Source organism: Ascaphus truei, unplaced genomic scaffold, assembly GCF_040206685.1.
Source record: "Ascaphus truei isolate aAscTru1 unplaced genomic scaffold, aAscTru1.hap1 HAP1_SCAFFOLD_411, whole genome shotgun sequence".
NCBI classification, from domain to species: domain Eukaryota; kingdom Metazoa; phylum Chordata; class Amphibia; order Anura; family Ascaphidae; genus Ascaphus; species Ascaphus truei.
In genome coordinates this window covers 243938-265159 of record NW_027456742.1, presented here as the reverse complement: position 1 = coordinate 265159, position 21222 = coordinate 243938, and the positions used below count along the sequence as shown (strand labels likewise).

Here is a 21222-nt window from a genome sequence, read left to right as displayed (position 1 = left end):
CGCCTGCCAATCCTAAACCACAACCGCCAGGCACAGCCAGTGACTTAAAACCTGCACTAACCACATGTCTTTGAGCTTCACCATTTCTCAACGGGTCAGATGTTAAGGATATCCCTGCTTCAGCACACGTGGCTCAATCCTGAGCCACCTGTTCTGAAGTAGGGATATTCTGAAAACCTGACCTGGTAGTGGCCCTTGAAAACTGGTGTTGTCCACCCTTTGTCTGGATCATCTCCACCCGTTGACCTGTTACTGATTCCCACAGCGAGTCGCCCGGACTGGGAGCTCTCAGGCTGGAGGAATCGGCGTGATGCGGTGTACCGAGCACCTGCCAAGGGGAGCAGCACCAACTTCAAGACTCGGAGACTGATGGAGCGGAAGCTTTACCAGCTAATCCTGGAGATCATTGGTACAGGAGTCTGTCCTTTATCTGTGACACTCTGTCTGCTGTCTTCCTCTTGCCACTCCACACACTGCCTCTCTGGGAACGCTATAATGACGCACCTTGCAATATCTCTCTGCACTCTCTCATCAGTCTCTGCCATTTCTCCCTTTCTGAGCAGTCTTTTTGCACCCTCCACCCCCCCCCCCCCAGTTCACATGCTGTTCCTGATCACGACAATGTTAATGGCGTATGCAGAGAAGAGCCCTAATGAGTTCTACTTCAACAACGCCATTCAGAGCAGTTTCTCAAGCACGTTCAACAACATCGAAGACATCCAGGGATTTTACAGCTGGTCACTGAACACGCTACTCCCAAATCTGTACAGCGAGTACCCAGGTGCGTGTTTGTGGCCTGCCCGTGTCAGGGCTCTGCTGCCTGGATATGTGATAGCGATATTGGACAATACACAGGGACGTGGGACAATACACGGGGGACGTGGGACAATACACAGGGGACGTGGGACAATACACGGGGGATGTGGGACCATTCAGGGGGGATGTGGGACCATACACGGGGGACATGGGACCATACAATGACAAACTCATAGGCAAATATTGGCAGCCTTGAGATCCCTCAGAATAAGGACAAAAGAGCTGCCAATATTGGGTCACGCCAAAACCATCCATCAAGCCAAATATTTGGTCTGCAAGTACTGAGAGCTGCTGGGTGAGCGCATCACTCCCTGCAGTACAGAATATCTCTCCCTGCAGTACAGAATATCTCTCCCTGCAGTACAGAATACCCCTCCCTGCCGTACAGAATACCCCTCCCTGCAGTACAGAATATCCCTCCCTGCAGTACAGAATACCCCTCCCTGCAGTACAGAATACCCCTCCCTGCAGTACAGAATACCCCTCCCTGCAGTACAGAATACCCCTCCCTGCCGTACAGAATATCTCTCCCTGCAGTACAGAATACCCCTCCCTGCCGTACAGAATATCTCTCCCTGCAGTACAGAATACCCCTCCCTGCCGTACAGAATACCCCTCCCTGCAGTACAGAATATCTCTCCCTGCCGTACAGAATATCTCTCCCTGCAGTACAGAATACCCCTCCCTGCAGTACAGAATATCTCTCCCTGCAGTACAGAATATCCCTCCCTGCAGTACAGAATATCTCTCCCTGCAGTACAGAATATCTCTCCCTGCCGTACAGAATACCCCTCCCTGCAGTACAGAATATCTCTCCCTGCCGTACAGAATATCTCTCCCTGCAGTACAGAATACCCCTCCCTGCAGTACAGAATATCTCTCCCTGCAGTACAGAATACCCCTCCCTGCCGTACAGAATACCCCTCCCTGCAGTACAGAATATCTCTCCCTGCCGTACAGAATATCTCTCCCTGCAGTACAGAATACCCCTCCCTGCAGTACAGAATATCTCTCCCTGCAGTACAGAATATCCCTCCCTGCAGTACAGAATATCTCTCCCTGCAGTACAGAATATCTCTCCCTGCCGTACAGAATACCCCTCCCTGCAGTACAGAATACCCCTCCCTGCCGTACAGAATATCTCTCCCTGCCGTACAGAATACCCCTCCCTGCAGTACAGAATACCCCTCCCTGCAGTACAGAATATCTCTCCCTGCCGTACAGAATACCCCTCCCTGCCGTACAGAATACCCCTCCCTGCAGTACAGAATACCCCTCCCTGCCGTACAGAATACCCCTCCCTGCAGTACAGAATATCACTCCCTGCAGTACAGAATACCCCTCCCTGCAGTACAGAATACCCCTCCCTGCCGTACAGAATATCTCTCCCTGCCGTACAGAATACCCCTCCCTGCAGTACAGAATACCCCTCCCTGCAGTACAGAATATCTCTCCCTGCAGTACAGAATACCCCTCCCTGCCGTACAGAATACCCCTCCCTGCAGTACAGAATATCTCTCCCTGCAGTACAGAATATCTCTCCCTGCAGTACAGAATACCCCTCCCTGCAGTACAGAATATCTCTCCCTGCAGTACAGAATATCTCTCCCTGCCGTACAGAATACCCCTCCCTGCAGTACAGAATATCACTCCCTGCAGTACAGAATATCTCTCCCTGCAGTACAGAATATCACTCCCTGCAGTACAGAATATCTCTCCCTGCAGTACAGAATACCCCTCCCTGCAGTACAGAATATCTCTCCCTGCAGTACAGAATACCCCTCCCTGCAGTACAGAATATCACTCCCTGCAGTACAGAATATCTCTCCCTGCAGTACAGAATATCACTCCCTGCAGTACAGAATATCACTCCCTGCAGTACAGAATACCCCTCCCTGCAGTACAGAATACCCCTCCCTGCAGTACAGAATATCACTCCCTGCAGTACAGAATATCACTCCCTGCAGTACAGAATACCCCTCCCTGCAGTACAGAATACCCCTCCCTGCAGTACAGAATATCACTCCCTGCAGTACAGAATATCACTCCCTGCAGTACAGAATATCTCTCCCTGCAGTACAGAATATCTCTCCCTGCAGTACAGAATACCCCTCCCTGCAGTACAGAATATCTCTCCCTGCAGTACAGAATATCTCTCCCTGCAGTACAGAATATCTCTCCCTGCAGTACAGAATATCTCTCCCTGCAGTACAGAATATCTCTCCCTGCAGTACAGAATACCCCTCCCTGCCGTACAGAATACCCCTCCCTGCAGTACAGAATATCTCTCCCTGCAGTACAGAATATCTCTCCCTGCCGTACAGAATATCCCTCCCTGCAGTACAGAATATCACTCCCTGCAGTACAGAATACCCCTCCCTGCAGTACAGAATATCACTCCCTGCAGTACAGAATACCCCTCCCTGCAGTACAGAATACCCCTCCCTGCAGTACAGAATATCTCTCCCTGCCGTACAGAATACCCCTCCCTGCAGTACAGAATACCCCTCCCTGCAGTACAGAATATCTCTCCCTGCCGTACAGAATACCCCTCCCTGCAGTACAGAATACCCCTCCCTGCAGTACAGAATACCCCTCCCTGCAGTACAGAATATCTCTCCCTGCAGTACAGAATACCCCTCCCTGCGGTACAGAATACCCCTCCCTGCAGTACAGAATATCTCTCCCTGCAGTACAGAATATCTCTCCCTGCAGTACAGAATACCCCTCCCTGCAGTACAGAATATCTCTCCCTGCAGTACAGAATACCCCTCCCTGCAGTACAGAATACCCCTCCCTGCAGTACAGAATACCCCTCCCTGCGGTACAGAATACCCCTCCCTGCAGTACAGAATATCTCTCCCTGCAGTACAGAATATCACTCCCTGCAGTACAGAATACCCCTCCCTGCAGTACAGAATATCTCTCCCTGCAGTACAGAATATCACTCCCTGCAGTACAGAATACCCCTCCCTGCAGTACAGAATACCCCTCCCTGCGGTACAGAATACCCCTCCCTGCAGTACAGAATATCTCTCCCTGCAGTACAGAATATCACTCCCTGCAGTACAGAATACCCCTCCCTGCAGTACAGAATATCTCTCCCTGCAGTACAGAATATCACTCCCTGCAGTACAGAATACCCCTCCCTGCAGTACAGAATACCCCTCCCTGCAGTACAGAATATCTCTCCCTGCAGTACAGAATATCTCTCCCTGCAGTACAGAATACCCCTCCCTGCAGTACAGAATACCCCTCCCTGCAGTACAGAATATCTCTCCCTGCAGTACAGAATACCCCTCCCTGCAGTACAGAATACCCCTCCCTGCAGTACAGAATACCCCTCCCTGCAGTACAGAATATCTCTCCCTGCAGTACAGAATACCCCTCCCTGCAGTACAGAATACCCCTCCCTGCAGTACAGAATATCTCTCCCTGCAGTACAGAATACCCCTCCCTGCAGTACAGAATACCCCTCCCTGCAGTACAGAATATCTCTCCCTGCAGTACAGAATACCCCTCCCTGCAGTACAGAATACCCCTCCCTGCAGTACAGAATATCTCTCCCTGCAGTACAGAATATCTCTCCCTGCCGTACAGAATATCTCTCCCTGCAGTACAGAATACCCCTCCCTGCCGTACAGAATACCCCTCCCTGCAGTACAGAATACCCCTCCCTGCGGTACAGAATATCTCTCCCTGCAGTACAGAATACCCCTCCCTGCCGTACAGAATACCCCTCCCTGCGGTACAGAATACCCCTCCCTGCCGTACAGAATACCCCTCCCTGCAGTACAGAATATCTCTCCCTGCGGTACAGAATATCTCTCCCTGCAGTACAGAATATCTCTCCCTGCGGTACAGAATATCTCTCCCTGCAGTACAGAATACCCCTCCCTGCAGTACAGAATATCTCTCCCTGCAGTACAGAATACCCCTCCCTGCAGTACAGAATATCTCTCCCTGCAGTACAGAATATCTCTCCCTGCGGTACAGAATACCCCTCCCTGCAGTACAGAATACCCCTCCCTGCAGTACAGAATATCTCTCCCTGCAGTACAGAATATCTCTCCCTGCAGTACAGAATACCCCTCCCTGCAGTACAGAATACCCCTCCCTGCAGTACAGAATATCTCTCCCTGCAGTACAGAATACCCCTCCCTGCAGTACAGAATACCCCTCCCTGCAGTACAGAATACCCCTCCCTGCAGTACAGAATATCTCTCCCTGCAGTACAGAATACCCCTCCCTGCAGTACAGAATACCCCTCCCTGCAGTACAGAATATCTCTCCCTGCAGTACAGAATACCCCTCCCTGCAGTACAGAATACCCCTCCCTGCAGTACAGAATATCTCTCCCTGCAGTACAGAATACCCCTCCCTGCAGTACAGAATACCCCTCCCTGCAGTACAGAATATCTCTCCCTGCAGTACAGAATATCTCTCCCTGCCGTACAGAATATCTCTCCCTGCAGTACAGAATACCCCTCCCTGCCGTACAGAATACCCCTCCCTGCAGTACAGAATACCCCTCCCTGCGGTACAGAATATCTCTCCCTGCAGTACAGAATACCCCTCCCTGCCGTACAGAATACCCCTCCCTGCGGTACAGAATACCCCTCCCTGCGGTACAGAATACCCCTCCCTGCCGTACAGAATACCCCTCCCTGCAGTACAGAATATCTCTCCCTGCGGTACAGAATACCCCTCCCTGCAGTACAGAATATCTCTCCCTGCGGTACAGAATATCTCTCCCTGCAGTACAGAATACCCCTCCCTGCCGTACAGAATACCCCTCCCTGCAGTACAGAATACCCCTCCCTGCGGTACAGAATATCTCTCCCTGCAGTACAGAATACCCCTCCCTGCCGTACAGAATACCCCTCCCTGCGGTACAGAATACCCCTCCCTGCCGTACAGAATACCCCTCCCTGCAGTACAGAATACCCCTCCCTGCGGTACAGAATATCTCTCCCTGCGGTACAGAATACCCCTCCCTGCCGTACAGAATATCTCTCCCTGCGGTACAGAATATCTCTCCCTGCCGTACAGAATACCCCTCCCTGCAGTACAGAATATCTCTCCCTGCGGTACAGAATATCTCTCCCTGCCGTACAGAATATCCCGCCCTTTGGTACAGAATATCTCTCCCTGCAGTACAGAATACCCCTCCCTGCCGTACAGAATACCCCTCCCTGCAGTACAGAATACCCCTCCCTGCAGTACAGAATATCTCTCCCTGCAGTACAGAATATCTCTCCCTGCCGTACAGAATATCTCTCCCTGCCGTACAGAATATCTCTCCCTGCAGTACAGAATATCTCTCCCTGCCGTACAGAATATCCCGCCCTTTGGTACAGAATATCTCTCCCTGCCGTACAGAATATCTCTCCCTGCCGTACAGAATATCCCGCCCTTTGGTACAGAATATCTCTCCCTGCCGTACAGAATATCTCTCCCTGCCGTACAGAATATCTCTCCCTGCCGTACAGAATATCCCGCCCTTTGGTACAGAATACCCCTCCCTGCCGTACAGAATATCTCTCCCTGCGGTACCCCTCCCTGCAGTACAGAATACCCCTCCCTGCAGTACAGAATATCCCTCCCTGCGGTACCCCTCCCTGCAGTACAGAATACCCCTCCCTGCAGTACAGAATATCCCTCCCTGCGGTACCCCTCCCTGCAGTACAGAATACCCCTCCCTGCAGTACAGAATACCCCTCCCTGCAGTACAGAATACCCCTCCCTGCAGTACAGAATACCCCTCCCTGCAGTACAGAATATCTCTCCCTGCAGTACAGAATATCCCTCCCTGCGGTACAGAATATCCCTCCCTGCAGTACAGAATATCTCTCCCTGCAGTACAGAATATCTCTCCCTGCAGTACAGAATATCTCTCCCTGCAGTACAGAATATCTCTCCCTGCAGTACAGAATATCTCTCCCTGCAGTACAGAATACCCCTCCCTGCGGTACAGAATATCTCTCCCTGCAGTACAGAATATCCCTCCCTGCAGTACAGAATATCTCTCCCTGCAGTACAGAATATCTCTCCCTGCAGTACAGAATATCCCTCCCTGCCGTACAGAATATCTCTTCCTGCCGTACAGAATACCCCTCCCTGCAGTACAGAATATCCCTCCCTGCGGTACAGAATATCTCTCCCTGCCGTACAGAATATCTCTCCCTGCCGTACAGAATACCCCTCCCTGCGGTACAGAATATCTCTCCGTGTGGAGCCTCCAGTAGTAGTACGTTTCAGAGGTTCATTGTGCACCGAGTAATAAAGAGCTTCCTACCGGCGGGAGATGGGCTTGGGGTAAGGCATATTAATACAGAGTAGTCTTTGAGTGAAGGCTCTGGTCCCTGACGCATGAGACAGATTCACTGCCAGCTCCATATAACCTTGGCTAATTAACATCTGGGCTAAGACATCACATTGCCAACTCTTCTGCTCACGGTCAGCCCTATGTGATGATGTAATTAGCATTCATTACCTATGGCATCTCATTAGGATTCATCACAGATGGGAACTCCTTCCTCCTGGGCAGCGCTCGGATCCGGCAGTTGCGGAGAGTCTGGGCCGATGGCCAGGACCAGAACCTATATGACTCGGAGGATACAGCCAGCTACGGGCCAGGCTGGAACCCCCTCAGCGACAGCAAGATCCAGGACGGCAGCTGGAAGTACTACACTGAGGATGAGCTGGAAGGGTCCCTCATCGTGGCACAAATGGGCAGTTACTCAGGAGGAGGATACGTCGTGGAACTAGGAACCAACATAAGCATTTCCACCAGGTGTGGAGAGGAAGAGGGGGGCATGGAATACGGGGGAAGAGACGTGGGACTCCGGGAAAAGATACCGGGGACATGGGACTCCGGGAAGAGACATGGGACTCCGGGAAAAGATATATCGGGGACACAGGGAAGAGACATGGGAGTCCGGGAAAAGATACCAGGGACATGGGACACAGGGGAAGAGACATGGGAGTCCGGGGACATGGGACACAGGGGAAGAGACATGGGAGTCCGGGGATATGGGACACAGGGGAAGAGACACAGGACTCCGGGGACATGGGACACAGGAAGAGACATGTGACTCCGGGAAAAGAGACCGAGGACATGGGACTCCGGGAAAAGATACCAGGGACATGGGACACAGGAAGAGACATGGGACTCCGGGAAAAGATACCGGGGACATGGGACACAGGGAAGAGACATGGGACTCCGGGAAAAGATACCAGGGACACAGGACACAGGGAAGAGACATGGGACTCCGGGAAAAGATACCAGGGACATGGGACACAGGAAGAGACATGGGACTCCGGGAAAAGATACCGGGGACATGGGACACAGGGAAGAGACATGGGACTCCGGGAAAAGATACCGGGGACTTGGGACACAGGAAGAGACATGGGACTCCGGGAAAAGATAGCGGGGACATGGGACACAGGGGAAGAGACATGGGACTCCGGGAAAAGATAGCGGGGACATGGGACACAGGAAGAGACATGGGACTCCGGGAAAAGATAGCGGGGACATGGGACACAGGAAGAGACATGGGACTCCGGGAAAAGATAGCGGGGACATGGGACACAGGGAAGAGACATGGGACTCCGGGAAAAGATACCGGGGACATGGGACACAGGGGAAGAGACATGGGGCTCCGGGAAAAGATACCGGGGACATGGGACACAGGGAAGAGACATGGGACTCCGGGAAAAGATAGCGGGGACATGGGACACAGGGAAAAGATACCAGGGACATGGGACACAGGAAGAGACATGGGACTCCGGGAAAAGATACCGGGGACATGGGACTCCGGGAAAAGATATCAGGGACACAGGGGAAGAGACAGAGGACATGGGACAGAGGGGAATAGACATGGGACTCCGGGAAAAGATACCGGGGACATGGGATTAGATACAGGGTGAGGGGAAGAGACACAACATGACACTGACACCAACTCTCCATCCCTTCCCCTCAGCATGCTCATGTGGTTGAAAAAGAACAAGTGGTTGGACAGCTGCACTAAAGCGGTCTTCTTGGAGTTCTCTGTGTATAACGCCAATATAAACCTCTTCTGTGTGGCAACCTTCATCCTGGAGACCAACATGATTGGTAGAGACGCTGCCAACCACAGACCATCCACCCCCATCTCTCCTACCAACTACGGACCCTCAACCTCACCTGTCAACCATGGACTCTCCCCCCATCTCCTCCCAACCACAAACCACACCAGCCATAATCCTAAATCCCCCCCCCCCCCGTACCCCTTTGAAACAGACCATCCATCCCAACCCCTTTTAACCACAGTCTCTCGTCTGATTGTCTCACTTTTTATTCAGGCAATTTCCTGCCCTCGATCGACCTTCAGATAATGCGTCTTTATCAGTCCACTAGTAACCTGAATTCCATTAGCGAGATCATCTTCCTCATCATTATCACGTACATCATTATACAGCAGGTGAGTCCGAAGCGACATACATGCCTTGTGCGTTAACCCCCGCACTGCTAGCATACGCTGTCAAATTAACAAAGAACCCAACAAGGTAGCTGAAGAACTCTCCCACAGACAAGGGAACGCAGGGGTATGCAACAACAAATTACACTCAATTTATTCATGCGTGGCTCAATACACAAACATTTAAATCCATTAAAATAATCACAGAGAAAAACGCACTAATATAAACGGATCATTTAAATCAACCAAAATGAAAAACCCGTCTGCAAGTTTTTTTTCTCATTTTGGATAATGATTTAAATTATCTACTGTGTGACAGGGGCAGCCAACTCCAGTCCTTAAAGGCCACCAAGAAGCCGGGTATAGGGATATCCCTGCTTCAGCGCAGGTGGCTCAATCAATGGCTCAATCAGAATGTCTGCACCACCTGTGCTGAAGTAGGGATGTCCCGAATACCTGGCCTGTTGGTGGCCCTTGAAGACTGGAGTTGGCCACTCCTGATCCATGTGTTTATATTAGCGGATCTATCTAGTATACGTTTGTTATTACTTTCAATTATTGTATCGGTTCTGTATTCTGTAACACTTGTATCGGTTCTGTATTCTGTAACACTTGTATCGGTTCTGTATTCTGTAACACTTGTGTCGGTTCTGTATTCTGTAACACGTGTATCGGTTCTGTATTCTGTAACACTTGTGTCGGTTCTGTATTCTGTAACACGTGTATCGGTTCTGTATTCTGTAACACTTGTATCGGTTCTGTATTCTGTAACACTTGTGTCGGTTCCGTATTCTGTAACACTTGTATCGGTTCCGTATTCTGTAACACTTGTGTCGGTTCCGTATTCTGTAACACTTGTATCGGTTCTGTATTCTGTAACACTTGTATCGGTTCTGTATTCTGTAACACTTGTATCGGTTCTGTATTCTGTAACACTTGTGTCGGTTCTGTATTCTGTAACACTTGTGTCGGTTCTGTATTCTGTAACACTTGTTCCTGATGGTGATTACGTCCCTACGCTGAAGCTATATAAACACGGCCGATACCCGCTCCTAGCGAAACGCGTGTTGGGTGACATCATCAGACGGCGCCCTGCGTTATCGGGGATAGCGGAGGATTTGCGTTTGCACTGCAACCCGGTCTGCAGCCTTCATTACAACACGGACTTGCATCTTGGGCCTGAAATGGGGGTCTTCTCTAGCTGGACACACGTTGAACGATTTATAAGGGATTTGTGCCCCGGGTTGGCTATCTTGTTCACCATTCACAGTACTATATATATATATATATATATATATATTAGTTAGTGAGCAATATCTAATACATCTATTCAAGACTAGATTAGCCTTATAGAATCTTAACTATTTATTGATGCAGAACCCGTTACTATTGTGTGACCACTTGTATCGCTGCAATTGTTATCTCTCACCTCTATTAACCCTGCGAGGTGTTATTACAGCACTTATACATTTGCTGTGGGATATTTGACTGTCTCCATTTGCTTACTGCTTTTTAGTGTTTGGCTCCTATATTGCTTTGCCCGTTTATTGCATTTTGGTCCCAGGTACTTGCTTACATACCTACTGAGGGGGGGGGGGGTCCTTTGTGACTTCTCATGACTGATGGTCCCCTGTATTTTTGATTCTTTACCTTCATTTTATTTTTGTATTTTGGGGGCATTTTTCTTGGCGACGTTGTTTTTAAGTGTTTTTATTTTTGTGTATCGATTAAATTGTGCTTCATTTATTTTTTTATTTTTTTGGATACCCATGTGTCTCGTCGTCTGTGAGAGATTGCTTCACCTGCCTTGTTTAGGGTCTCTCTGCGGGAGGGGCCCCTCCATTTTATTTTGGTAGCGGGTTTTGTGTATTATTTGTTTTTGCTGCACTCATGAAAATAAGTGTCTATCACCAAAGAGTGACACAAGCTGAAGCTCGGAGCAGACATATCGGTCTCCTGCCAACATCACTCGACCACATTCATCATCAGAATATCCCACGCAAACCCATAGTTTCAATCTCTGTTAAACCTGGTGCTGTTGGACCAGTTTCACAGCTAAGCTCCTGGAATCTCCCAGAAAAAGCTGCCGTGCTCCATAACCTTGCAATTTCTGCACAGGGTCTGCGTCTGAAAGTGCAAAAACTGGCGTATTTCCGCAAGACCAAGAACCTCTTAGACCTGAGCATCATTTTGATCAGCTGCTGCGGCACCGCATTGTACTTGAAGCGAATCTTTCTGCGCCAGAGAGATGTGAACCGGTATCACCGTGACCGCACACGGTGAGCACGTGAACCTACACGTTACATCCTCTGCCCCTTTTCCCCCTTCCTCTCTGCCCCTTTCTCCCCCTCCTCTGTGCCCCTTTCCCCCCCCTCCTCTGTGCCCCTTTCCCCCCCCTCCTCTGTGCCCCTTTCCCCCCCATCCTCTGTGCCCCTTTCCCCCCCATCCTGTGCCCCTTTCCCCCCCTCCTCTGTGCCCCTTTCCCCCCCCTCCTCTGTGCCCCTTTCCCCCCCCTCCTCTGTGCCCCTTTTCCCCCCCCCTCTTCTGTGCCCCTTTCCCCCCCTCCTCTGTGCCCCTTCCCCCCCTCCTCTGTGCCCCTTTCCCCCCCTCCTCTGTGCCCCTTTCCCCCACTCCTCTGTGCCCCTTTCCCCCCCTCCTCTCTGCCCCTTTCCCCCCCCCCCTCCTCTCTGCCCCTTTCCCCCCCCTCCTCTCTGCCCCTTTCCCCCCCTCCTCTCTGCCCCTTTCCCCCCCTCCTCTCTGCCCCTTTCCCCCCCTCCTCTCTGGCCCTTTCCCCCCCTCCTCTCTGCCCCTTTCCCCCCCTCCTCTCTGCCCCTTTCCCCCCTCCTCTCTGCCCCTTTCCCCCCCTCCTCTCGGCCCCTTTCCCCCCCTCCTCTCTGCCCCTTTCCCCCCCTCCTCTCTGCCCCTTTCCCCCCCTCCTCTCTGCCCCTTCCCCCCCCCCTCCTCTCTGCCCCTTTCCCCCCCTCCTCTCTGCCCCTTTCCCCCCCCCCTCCTCTCTGCCCCTTTCCCCCCCCTCCTCTCTGCCCCTTTCCCCCCCTCCTCTCTGCCCCTTTCCCCCCCTCCTCTCTGCCCCTTTCCCCCCCTCCTCTCTGGCCCTTTCCCCCCCTCCTCTCTGCCCCTTTCCCCCCCTCCTCTCTGCCCCTTTCCCCCCTCCTCTCTGCCCCTTTCCCCCCCTCCTCTCGGCCCCTTTCCCCCCTCCTCTCTGCCCCTTTCCCCCCCTCCTCTCTGCCCCTTTCCCCCCCTCCTCTCTGCCCCTTCCCCCCCCCCTCCTCTCTGCCCCTTTCCCCCCCCTCCTCTCTGCCCCTTTCCCCCCCTCCTCTCTGCCCCTTTCCCCCCCTCCTCTCTGCCCCTTTCCCCCCCTCCTCTCTGCCCCTTTCCCCCCCTCCTCTCTGGCCCTTTCCCCCCCTCCTCTCTGCCCCTTTCCCCCCCTCCTCTCTGCCCCTTTCCCCCCTCCTCTCTGCCCCTTTCCCCCCCTCCTCTCGGCCCCTTTCCCCCCCTCCTCTCTGCCCCTTTCCCCCCCTCCTCTCTGCCCCTTTCCCCCCCTCCTCTCTGCCCCTTCCCCCCCCCTCCTCTCTGCCCCTTTCCCCCCCCTCCTCTCTGCCCCTTTCCCCCCCCTCCTCTCTGCCCCTTTCCCCCCCCTCCTCTCTGCCCCTTCCCCCCTCCTCTCTGCCCCTTCCCCCCTCCTCTCTGCCCCTTCCCCCCTCCTCTCTGCCCCTTCCCCCCTCCTCTCTGCCCCTTCCCCCCCTCCTCTCTGCCCCTGCCCCCCCCTCTCTGCCCCTGTCCCCCCCCCTCCTCTCTGCCCCTGTCCCCCCCCTCCTCTCTGCCCCTGTCCCCCCCCTCCTCTCTGCCCCTGTCCCCCCCTCCTCTCTGCCCCTGTCCCCCCCTCCTCTCTGCCCCTGTCCCCCCCCTCCTCTCTGCCCCTGTCCACCCCTCTCTGCCCCTGCCCTCCCCCTCTCTGCCCCTGCCCCCCCCTCCTCTCTGCCCCTGCCCCCCCCTCCTCTCTGCCCCTGCCTCCCCCTCCTCTCTGCCCCTGCCCCCCCTCCTCTCTGCCCCTGCCCCCCCCTCCTCTCTGCCCCTGCCCCCCCTCCTCTCTGCCCCTTTACCCCCCCTCCTCTCTGCCCCTTTCCCCCCCCTCCTCTCTGCCCCTTCCCCCCCCTCCTCTCTGCCCCTTTCCCCCCCTCCTCTCTGCCCCTTTCCCCCCCACCTCTCTGCCCCTTCCCCCCCCTCCTCTCTGCCCCTTCCCCCCCCCTCCTCTCTGCCCCTTCCCCCCCCCTCCTCTCTGCCCCTTCCCCCCCCCTCCTCTCTGCCCCTTCCCCCCCCCTCCTCTCTGCCCCTTCCCCCCCCTCCTCTCTGCCCCTTCCCCCCCCTCCTCTCTGCCCCTTCCCCCCCCTCCTCTCTGCCCCTTCCCCCCCCTCCTCTCTGCCCCTTCCCCCCCCTCCTCTCTGCCCCTTCCCCCCCCTCCTCTCTGCCCCTTCCCCCCCCTCCTCTCTGCCCCTTCCCCCCCCTCCTCTCTGCCCCTTTTCCCCCCCTCCTCTCTGCCCCTTTCCCCCCCTCCTCTCTGCCCCTTTACCCCCCTCCTCTCTGCCCCTTTACCCCCCTCCTCTCTGCCCCTTTACCCCCCTCCTCTCTGCCCCTTTACCCCCCTCCTCTCTGCCCCTTTACCCCCCCCCTCTCTGCCCCTTTACCCCCCTCCTCTCTGCCCCTTTACCCCCCTCCTCTCTGCCCCTTTCCCCCCCTCCTCTCTGCCCCTTTCCCCCCTCCTCTCTGCCCCTTCCCCCCCCTCCTCTCTGCCCCTTCCCCCCCCTCCTCTCTGCCCCTTCCCCCCCCCTCCTCTCTGCCCCTTTCCCCCCCTCCTCTCTGCCCCTTTCCCCCCCTCCTCTCTGCCCCTTTCCCCCCCTCCTCTCTGCCCCTTTCCCCCCCTCCTCTCTGCCCCTTTCCCCCCCTCCTCTCTGCCCCTTCCCCCCCTCCTCTCTGCCCCTTCCCCCCCCCCCCTCCTCTCTGCCCCTTTCCCCCCCTCCTCTCTGCCCCTTTCCCCCCCTCTCTGCCCCTTCCCCCCCTCTCTGCCCCTTTCCCTCCCTCTCTGCCCCTTTCCCCCCCTCCTCTCTGCCCCTTCCCTCCCCCCCTCTCTGCCCCTTCCCTCCCCCCCTCCTCTCTGCCCCTCTCTGCTCCTCACGTAAAATGGGTCTAAAACTGTAAAATGGTTGCATTAAACCTGTAAAGCAGTAAGTGTGTATGTGGCGGCAGCGGTGGGATCTTTCATTTCATTACCACGCTTTGCTATGTGGAATGGAAGCTGTCGATGGTCCCCAGGGTCGGTGGAACAAGACATAACACTGTAATGCCCCCTGTCCTTCCCCGCAGGTTTGTCAGTTTCTACGAGACGGGCACGGTGGACTCGGCCCACGGTTACACGGTCGCCTTCCTGGTTTCTCTGTTGACCATCAAACTCTGGCGCCTCCTGAATTTAAACCCCAATCTGCACCTGATCACCGTGACCCTGCGGAAAGCCTGGGACGAGATGGGCGGCTTCCTCCTCACCATCCTCATCCTGCTGGTGGCCTACTCCATTTCGGTGAGTTGCGGCCTCTCACCGCCCTGCTCACCGGCAGCGCAAAATAAAACTAGGCAGCGAGCGCGGAGAGCGGCCCCTCCGCAAACAGCCCCGCGCAGAGAGCGGCCCCTCCGCAAACAGCCCCGCGCAGAGAGCGGCCCCTCCGCAAACAGCCCCGCGCAGAGAGCGGCCCCTCCGCAAACAGCCCCGCGCAGAGAGCAGCCCCTCCGCAAACAGCCCCGCGCAGAGAGCGGCCCCTCCGCAAACAGCCCCGCGCAGAGAGCGGCCCCTCCGCAAACAGCCCCGCACAGAGAGCGGCCCCTCCGCAAACAGCCCCGCGCAGAGAGCGGCCCCTCCGCAAACAGCCCCGCGCACAGAGCGGCCCCTCCGCAAACAGCCCCGCGCACAGAGCGGCCCCCTCCGCAAACAGCCCCGCGCACAGAGCGGCCCCTCCGCAAACAGCCCCACGCAGAGAGCGGCCCCTCCGCAAACAGCCCCGCGCAGAGAGCGGCCCCTCCGCAAACAGCCCCGCGCAGAGAGCGGCCCCTCCGCAAACAGCCCCGCGCAGCGAGCGGCCCCCTCCGCAAACAGCCCCGCGCAGAGAGCGGCCCCTCCGCAAACAGCCCCGCACAGCGAGCGGCCCCTCCGCAAACAGCCCCGCGCACAGAGCGGCCCCTCCGCAAACAGCCCCGCGCACAGAGCGGCCCCTCCGCAAACAGCCCCGCGCACAGAGCGGCCCCTCCGCAAACAGCCCCGCGCAGCGAGCGGCCCCTCCGCAAACAGCCCCGCGCAGAGAGCGGCCCCTCCGCAAACAGCCCCGCGCAGCGAGCGGCCCCTCCGCAAACAGCCCCGCGCAGAGAGCGGCCCCTCCGCAAACAGCCCGCGCAGCGAGCGGCCCCTCCGCAAACAGCCCCGCGCACAGAGCGGCCCCTCCGCAAACAGCCCCGCGCACAGAGCGGCCCCTCCGCAAACAGCCCCGCGCACAGAGCGGCCCCTCCGCAAACAGCCCCGCGCAGAGAGCGGCCCCTCCGCAAACAGCCCCGCGCACAGAGCGGCCCCTCCGCAAACAGCCCCGCGCACAGAGCGGCCCCTCCGCAAACAGCCCCGCGCACAGAGCGGCCCCTCCGCAAACAGCCCCGCGCACAGAGCGGCCCCTCCGCAAACAGCCCCGCGCAGCGAGCGGCCCCTCCGCAAACAGCCCCGCGCACAGAGCGGCCCCTCCGCAAACAGCCCCGCGCAGAGAGCGGCCCCTCCGCAAACAGCCCCGCGCAGCGAGCGGCCCCTCCGCAAACAGCCCCGCGCACAGAGCGGCCCCTCCGCAAACAGCCCCGCGCACAGAGCGGCCCCTCCGCAAACAGCCCCGCGCAGAGAGCGGCCCCTCCGCAAACAGCCCCGCGCAGCGAGCGGCCCCTCCGCAAACAGCCCCGCGCACAGAGCGGCCCCTCCGCAAACAGCCCCGCGCAGAGAGCGGCCCCCTCCGCAAACAGCCCCGCGCAGAGAGCGGCCCCTCCGCAAACAGCCCCGCGCACAGAGCGGCCCCTCCGCAAACAGCCCCGCGCACAGAGCGGCCCCTCCGCAAACAGCCCCGCGCAGAGAGCGGCCCCTCCGCAAACAGCCCCGCGCAGAGAGCGGCCCCTCCGCAAACAGCCCCGCGCAGAGAGCGGCCCCTCCGCAAACAGCCCCGCGCAGAGAGCGGCCCCTCCGCAAACAGCCCCGCGCAGAGAGCGGCCCCTCCGCAAACAGCCCCGCGCAGAAAGCGGCCCCTCCGCAAACAGCCCCGCGCACAGAGCGGCCCCTCCGCAAACAGCCCCGCGCAGAGAGCGGCCCCTCCGCAAACAGCCCCGCGCACAGAGCGGCCCCTCCGCAAACAGCCCCGCGCAGAGAGCGGCCCCTCCGCAAACAGCCCCGCGCAGAGAGCGGCCCCTCCGCAAACAGCCCCACGCACAGAGCGGCCCCTCCGCAAACAGCCCCGCGCAGCGAGCGGCCCCTCCGCAAACAGCCCCGCGCACAGAGCGGCCCCTCCGCAAACAGCCCCGCGCAGCGAGCGGCCCCTCCGCAAACAGCCCCGCGCACAGAGCGGCCCCTCCGCAAACAGCCCCGCGCACAGAGCGGCCCCTCCGCAAACAGCCCCGCGCACAGAGCGGCCCCTCCGCAAACAGCCCCGCGCAGCGAGCGGCCCCTCCGCAAACAGCCCCGCGCACAGAGCGGCCCCTCCGCAAACAGCCCCGCGCACAGAGCGGCCCCTCCGCAAACAGCCCCGCGCACAGAGCGGCCCCGTCCCAACTGCCCATGGCCCAGCGCAGAGAATGTCCCCGCCCCAACCGCCCGCGCAGTTTGTTGCTATCCAAATTGTAGCCTTCCAGTAAACCAAAAATCCGTTGCTCCTGAGCGGTTTCCTTTATATCACACACGTCACACACGTCAAAGTTTGTGAGTTGGTGATAAACAGACATTTTACTGGAAAATAACCCTAATTAATGCCCCGCAGTGATGCTCATCTTTTTCGGAGATGGCTCGATACCTTTCTCCCCACCCTGACCCATCGGATTCTCTCCTCAGTGCCCCCACCCTGCCCCCTCACTGACCCATCGGATTCTCTCCTCAGTGCCCCCACCCTGCCCCCTCACTGACCCATCGGATTCTCTCCTCAGTGCCCCCACCCTGCCCCCTCACTGACCCATCGGACTCTCTCCTCAGTGCCCCCACCCTGCCCCTCACTGACCCATCGGACTCTCTCCTCAGTGCCCCCACCCTGCCCCATCGGACTCTCTCCTCAGTGCCCCCACCCTGCCCCATCGGACTCTCTCCTCAGTGCCCCCACCCTGCCCCCTCGGATTCTCTCCTCAGTGCCCCCACCCTGATCCATCGGATTCTCTCCTCAGTGCAACCTGCTCTTTGGGTGGAGCGTTTCCAATTACAGAACTTTCTTCAACTCCGTTGTCACCATCATCAGCCTCCTGATTGGCCTGTTTAACTACGATGAAGTAAGAGACTTTTCACACATCGCACCCAAGGAAACAGAAGGGGGTCATTCATCAAACTGGGATAGTGTCGATCGGGGCACTATTGCACAGAAACGCCCATTGAAGTCAATGGGAGTTTACAAACAAGTGTCCCGATCAGCACTATTCCAGTTTAATTAATAACCCCAAGTGATACCATCTCCGTCCACTGCCCATTAAAAAGCAGAGAAACGTAGCACTGCACATATTTTTTTACATTACAGCAGGGGGCTCCGAACTCTGTCCTCATGGCCGCCACCAGGACCAGCTTTTATGGCGAGCCCTGTTTCAGCACAGGTGGCTCAGTCTTTGTGCTGAAACAGGGATATCCATAAAAGCCGGCCTGGTGGCGGCCCTTGAGGACTGAGTTAGGGGATCCCTGCATTACAGGATGGACGCAGGGGGTTGCCGCAGCTGAACAGTGTTAATTTCAGCTTTGGGGACCCCCTGCTTCCAGAGATACTTACCTCCATAGTGGATGCCAGTATCTCTGGAGTTTAAATATCCAGGTCACACAGGGCCAATAGGAAGCAGTGATGCCGTATCACTGCTTCCTATTGGCCTGTGTGACACAGGACTTTTAAGCTGCAATTTTGTTCCCTGGCTGCACATACTGGCCCCCCCACAGAGGTATGTCTGGAAGCAGGGGGGCCCCGGAGCTGGAAATAACTCAGCTCAGCCCCAAAGACCCCCTGCTTCAACCCTGTTATAAAAAAAATGAAATCACTGAGGCACCTGTGCTGAAGCAGGGATATCCTTAAAACCGGACCTGTTGGTGGCCCTTGAGTACTGGACTATAGCAAGTCGGTGATAATGAAAACAGAACCCTGTTCACACAAAGGGTTCTGCCACCTGTGACACTCCCTCATATTATGGGGCAGGTGTGCCTGGCACTGTACCGCACTGCGTATCCCTCTCATTCACCAGCACAGCTCTTATTGCGTGGGGACTGCAGCCAGTGTGTTTGTGTTCTGCAGGTTCTGGCCCTGGATCCAATCCTGGGCTCACTTCTCATCACCACCTGTGTCATCTTCCTAATGTTTATGATCGTCAACATCTTCCTGTCTGCCATGCTGGGCGTGTTCTCCCAGGAACGCCGGTGCCCAACGGTAAAGAGAGCGCCAACCCTCCCCATGTCACAGAGCCGCTCATTCTACTAATGTTACCTTACTATAAATAAATAAATACTTCTCTTTCTCCACCCGCAGCCCTACAAAGAGAGGGAGATTGTGGAACTGCTGCTGCTGAAACTCTCAGAGTTATTTGGGATCCGCAAAAAACCGAAGGGGGACGGAAACGGGAGCCAGAGATAAGGACAAAGGGCTCGGACCTGTGTGATAAGCAGAACTGCTTGCACGATTAAACTAGGGGGCGGCGGGCCAACGCCTGTCTTCAAAGGCCACAAACAGGTCTTCAGGCTATCCCTGCTTCAGCACAGGTGGCTCAATCTGGAGGCTCAGTGAAAGACTGAGCAACCTGTGCTGAAGGAGGAATATGCTGAAAACCTGACCTGTTGCTGACCCTTGAGGAATGGAGATTGCGACCCCTGTATTAAAAAAAAAAAGTCAGAGGACGCAGCCAATGCATGATGGCACCAAGTACCTCCTACCGCGCATGCGACGATTCTAGAGCAGAACTCTTACAAATAAAGATCCACTTCCTTGTCAACCTCGTTGTAAACTTTAATGTGAGCAAATCGAAAATCTGCACCAGTTTATCAGGGCCGTCCGTACACAAACAAACCCCGGGAAGAAGCAGACAATACAAACCAGGTGAAAATCATTCAATTAGGCGTAAAACTATCGCTGATCCACCCTATCGCCCTCTGTGAAGTGACATTAGCCTCTGCTCACACAGCACCAGTGTCAGACACACTCAGGTTATCTGCTGCATTGATGCATGTGTAACCCAATCCAAAAAGGTCAAAGGCAGCAGCAGAGCTCACAGACTAAGACGGGTGGCCAACTCCAGTCCTCAAGGGTCACCAACAGGCCAGGTTTTCAGGATATCCCTGCTTCAGCACAGGTGGCGTCCTGTGCTGAAGCAGGGATATCCTGAAAACCTGGCCTGTTGGTGACCCTTGAGGACTGGAGTTGGCCGCCCCTGGACAAAGCTACTACGCAGAATCCCTCCACATGCGCTCAGGAAGGACGCAGCTTTCTTTAAAGAACAAACATAAAACAAACCCAACGCAAGTCTGTAAATGTTATGTACAAAAAGGTTAGAAAGGCGGGGAGAGTGAGCAGCTCTGAGGTCAGCAGACAGAGAAAAGTCCTGTAGGGGAGGGGGGGTGGGGTTATCAGACCTGGTGATCACTGCCAGGCATAGGCCAGGATGGAACAGAGAGAGACTGCCTCACTCCGCACAGACGTGCAGAAGCTAAAGGCCTTTAAGGAAAGTTCAGCAGCATTATCACATGCTTCATTAGCCAGCTCCCCATACACAGCCGTGCGCTCTGCGAGCCAGACTCGGCCTTCCCTGGGATCCTCAGCGAGCCACTCTGGTCCAGCAAAGAACGGCACTTTGTAGGATTAACAAGGAGTGTTAGAGCTGAAGTTAGAGAGTTTCAGATCAGAGGTTATGGGGACCACGCGTGGGGGGTGGGGGTGGCTTCACGTGGGAGAGCACAGACTTTGCTCTTTCCCTTAAGTCTTCTTTTTTAGTTCCTCAAATCGGCGAGACAGGTCGTCAAAATCGATATCTTCTGATGTGGACGTGTGGGCTCCTGCGGAGGAGGCTGGCAGTGTGTCCGGGACGGACGGTAACTCAGGAAGGACAAAGTTGTCCGGCGTTTTAGTCCTGGGTTTGGCGACTGGTGGCGCGTTGCTCCCCGGACCTAGGAAATAGAGAACATGCAGTTCAGTGAAGTCGCTCAAACACCTTGCCGACGCCCTAACCATCCACCGTCCCCGGTCACTCACCAGCAGCGGGAGGGAACCTCGGATCCGGCATGAAATTATCAATCTGGCGGAGAGAGGTGATGGGTTAGCTTGGAAAACATTTCAGGAAGTCCCAGAGTGACCCCCATATACAAATCCCCTCAACAGCACATTAACCGCCTCCAATACCAGTCTGAACTGAACCTCACATTAACAAGCTTCATAGCAGCTTGTTGAGAGGACTCTAAGCTCAACCTCACACCCTTGTAACAGGTAGTGAGCTTCAGCAGTTCTCTGTGTCTTGCTCCTCTCAATGGCGAGTTCCACCTCTCCAGATAAAGTAAGCACCACTCTCCCCCCTCCCCCCACCCCCTCCGGTGCTGCTGATCCAACTCAGTGACTTACAGAATCGTATGTAGGAGGCATGGTTGGGACCTGTGGTGGGAGGCCGCCCATGGCAGGAGGATGCAGATTGCCGAAAGGCTGGTACATTA

The 21222-nt window shown here is 56.2% G+C and overlaps 2 protein-coding genes across 2 annotated transcripts in view; one reads left to right on the top strand and one right to left on the bottom strand.

The window, feature by feature from the left end:
- The window catches only part of LOC142483980 (polycystin-1-like protein 3), a 41540-nt gene extending 22030 nt beyond the window's left edge, over positions 1-19510 (top strand). Inside the window, exons 18-27 of the mRNA XM_075583910.1 lie at positions 266-409; positions 596-781; positions 7330-7612; positions 8802-8935; positions 9163-9281; positions 11397-11557; positions 14658-14868; positions 17730-17831; positions 18827-18958; positions 19058-19510. Coding sequence (XP_075440025.1) covers positions 266-409; positions 596-781; positions 7330-7612; positions 8802-8935; positions 9163-9281; positions 11397-11557; positions 14658-14868; positions 17730-17831; positions 18827-18958; positions 19058-19162 — 1577 coding nt within the window. The 3' untranslated portion in view covers positions 19163-19510. The remainder of the gene's footprint in view (positions 1-265; positions 410-595; positions 782-7329; positions 7613-8801; positions 8936-9162; positions 9282-11396; positions 11558-14657; positions 14869-17729; positions 17832-18826; positions 18959-19057) is intronic.
- LOC142483987 (IST1 homolog) lies at positions 19507-21216 on the bottom strand. Its single transcript, XM_075583918.1, has 3 exons — positions 21134-21216; positions 20771-20813; positions 19507-20685 (listed from the first exon to the last, which is right to left on the bottom strand). The coding sequence occupies exons 1-3, from the start codon at positions 21182-21184 to the stop codon at positions 20495-20497; spliced, it is 285 nt and encodes a 94-aa protein (XP_075440033.1). The 5' UTR covers positions 21185-21216; the 3' UTR covers positions 19507-20494.
- Positions 21217-21222: the final 6 nt, after the last annotated feature.

Excerpts from the sequence above, each read along its gene's own strand:
- LOC142483987 (XM_075583918.1), bottom strand. The coding sequence starts at position 21,184 with ATGGGCGGCCTCCCACCACAGGTCCCAACCATGCCTCCTACATACGAT. Across the intron at positions 20,814-21,133 it reads TGCCTCCTACATACGATTCT|ATTGATAATTTCATGCCGGA; the intron begins GTAAGTCACTGA and ends TCTCTCCGCCAG. Across the intron at positions 20,686-20,770 it reads GAGGTTCCCTCCCGCTGCTG|GTCCGGGGAGCAACGCGCCA; the intron begins GTGAGTGACCGG and ends TCTATTTCCTAG.